We start from the raw sequence: 2,500 nt of genomic DNA, 5'->3' as shown, positions 1-2,500 counted from the left end.
AACCTGCACAATATGTAAGAAGACCCACATAGGCGAAACAGGGATAAAATTGGCGGACTGAGCACTTACGAAATGTGAAAAAAAAAACGACACAAATGTATTAAAACCAGTTGCGCACTATTTTAATCTTCCAAATCCCTGCCACCACAACATGACAATTTGCGGCCTATCCTTACACCACGAGAACACAGAAATCTGCAAGAACCTGGAACAAAAATTCATCTTTCAACTAGGTACAATCCATCCTCACGGACTCAATGAACGCCTCTCATTCCATTAATTTATTCACAAATTCATGTTACCATATTTCCACCAATGCCAAAGCTCCTCCACACCCGCATAAAAAGCAATAACACCCTCAATTCCTGTATTCGCTCTGACGAAGAGCTAACGCTCGAAACGTTAGCTTTCCAAATCGTTCACGGTGGTAATTCGACCTTTATCAACACGTTTGATAAAACCAAAATTTTCAATTTACATCTGTTTGTTGGGTAAAATCTGGTATCCTTTTTTCGAAGTCTCCTATTGAGATCTGTATCTGTAAGTGTAAGTTTCTCTACGTATTCCTGCTTAAAACATTTATTTAATCTATCTTTCTTTTCCCATACGTTAGCTATTGGATATGCAAAAAGGAAAAATCTAATAGCTAAATCACTCTTGATCAAGATTAATGCGTTAGGAAGACTTGGAGATTATGTTCGGGCACTGCCTCAAGCTGTAATGTGCAAGCATTTGAGACCACACGTAAGTGACCTTAATGAAATTGAGACAGAAGCGCATCCACTTACTTTGTAGAAGCCCACAGCAAGGAAAGAGAGGGGGGAGGGGGGTGGGGAGTTGCTGTAAGAGAAAAAAAAACCCTGCGACTATCAGTGAATAACTAATAGCTAAATCAATTTATCATGAAGTTGGATGAATTAGCGGGATGAAATTCAGTTTGCTAAAGGTATTTTTCTTGCGTTTGAGACACACTTTGGACTCCTTACTGAAATTGTTTAGTTGTAACTATATTTCAGAGCACTTTCCTGCAGTCAATTTGAGAAATACCTTTTTTCCAAGTTCAAGTTCAGATAATTCTTTTTCTGTAGTTACTGCAGAGGGCTAATGTGTATCCGTAAGTACCCTATGCTGTCTTCATAAACCTGTACCCCTATACTTTAAAGTGCCCCTAACCCCAAAATATTTTTTTCGCTGAAATGAATCTTTGCACCTGTTCGAGAAGCATTGCGGCCATTTTTTCCTTTTTCTAACAAATCCTGCCATTTTATAGGCTTCGAAAGTTGCGAAAATCAAAGCATCTTGTGTCACGACCGAGTCAGAAGGGGAGTGGGTCTATTCCTGATGTGACGTCACAATCTGATTTGCATGCATTTTTACAAAGAGTTAATGCCATGTAAATAAGTTTGTGACGTCACATCAGGAATAGGCCCACTCCCCTTCTGACTCGGTCGTGAACACAACATGCTTGGATGTTCGCAACTTTCGAAGCCTATAAAATTGCAGGATTTGTTTGAAAAATGAAAAAATGGCCGCAATGCGTTTCGAACAGGTGCAAAGGTTAATTTTAGCAAAAAAAATATTTTGGGGTTAGGGGCACTTTAAATGATTCTTTTTTTCACGTCAACATATATTTATCCCAATAGGGATACAGGCACATTTCACCAAAACAATACACTTTTTACTTGATTTGTTTCAGATCAGAAAAAGGGTACTGCATTCTTTACAACTTAATTTACTCAAATTTTGGACCTGAATTGCTTTACAGTCTGAAGAGATCGAGAGGACCCTCACAGATGTAAGGGAAAAGCTCAGCAAGCAGATCAAAGAGGCATGTTTCCATGTTTATAGTGTACTTTAAAATTTTCTGAGAAATCCATCACCCTACCTCGTTACCAGGGCCTTAGGGCTTACATCAATAGCAAGCAGATGCGTCCACTGAACACAGTATCAGCTCCCGGTTGGATGTGTATATTTAATGCTTGCTCCTTTTGAAAGAAACCTTTGGTTTCCTGGGTTTGTTTGCGGAAATGTGGTAACCGAGCGTGTTGGCGGCCTTTCAACAGCAATTCCTGGCCCCACACAACAGGCGAAACGCCTAAAGATGCCTAGACTAAATCACAGCAAGTTGGAAAAGCAAAAGGTAAAACCCTCCGAGCCTCTAAGGAGGAACATAGTGGTTAAAATTGTCTGAAAGCCTAAAAAACAAAGTAAACGCGTGTGAGGCTTCAACAGCAAATCCGAGGCGCTGTCGGCTGCTGCAAAACTCGTTCACTGGACTTCAAGAAACAATGGAATCTGGATTTCACGATCTTGGTAGAAACCTGTTTATGAGAGCACATGGTCAGGATGAGGACCCTGACATTTCCGTTGAGTCTATGAATTAAGAGCCTGATTTGTCGTCTTCCAATGAAGGGGACGACAAACCGCCCAAAAAATAGAAGAAATCAGGAAGCAGTGAAGAGAACAGCTCCAGTGCACCACAAAGTATGCTCATTGAAAA

General features: G+C 40.3%; 1 protein-coding gene across 3 annotated transcripts in view; it reads left to right on the top strand.

The window, feature by feature from the left end:
• Positions 1 to 2,500, top strand: part of LOC138059330 (3'-5' exoribonuclease HELZ2-like) — a 349,076-nt gene that overhangs the window by 270,809 nt on the left and 75,767 nt on the right. For 2 of the 3 annotated variants that reach the window (XM_068904902.1, XM_068904901.1), the window contains exons 5-6: positions 614 to 744; positions 1,766 to 1,828. The exons of the other annotated variant lie outside the window; for it this stretch is intronic. In XM_068904902.1, coding sequence (XP_068761003.1) covers positions 614 to 744; positions 1,766 to 1,828 — 194 coding nt within the window. The remainder of the gene's footprint in view (positions 1 to 613; positions 745 to 1,765; positions 1,829 to 2,500) is intronic. 3 annotated transcript variants of the gene reach the window in all.

The sequence above is a fragment of the Montipora capricornis genome, chromosome 8 (genome assembly GCF_036669925.1).
Source record: "Montipora capricornis isolate CH-2021 chromosome 8, ASM3666992v2, whole genome shotgun sequence".
Lineage (NCBI taxonomy): Eukaryota > Metazoa > Cnidaria > Anthozoa > Scleractinia > Acroporidae > Montipora > Montipora capricornis.
This window is presented reverse-complemented; position numbering and strand designations above follow the sequence as displayed.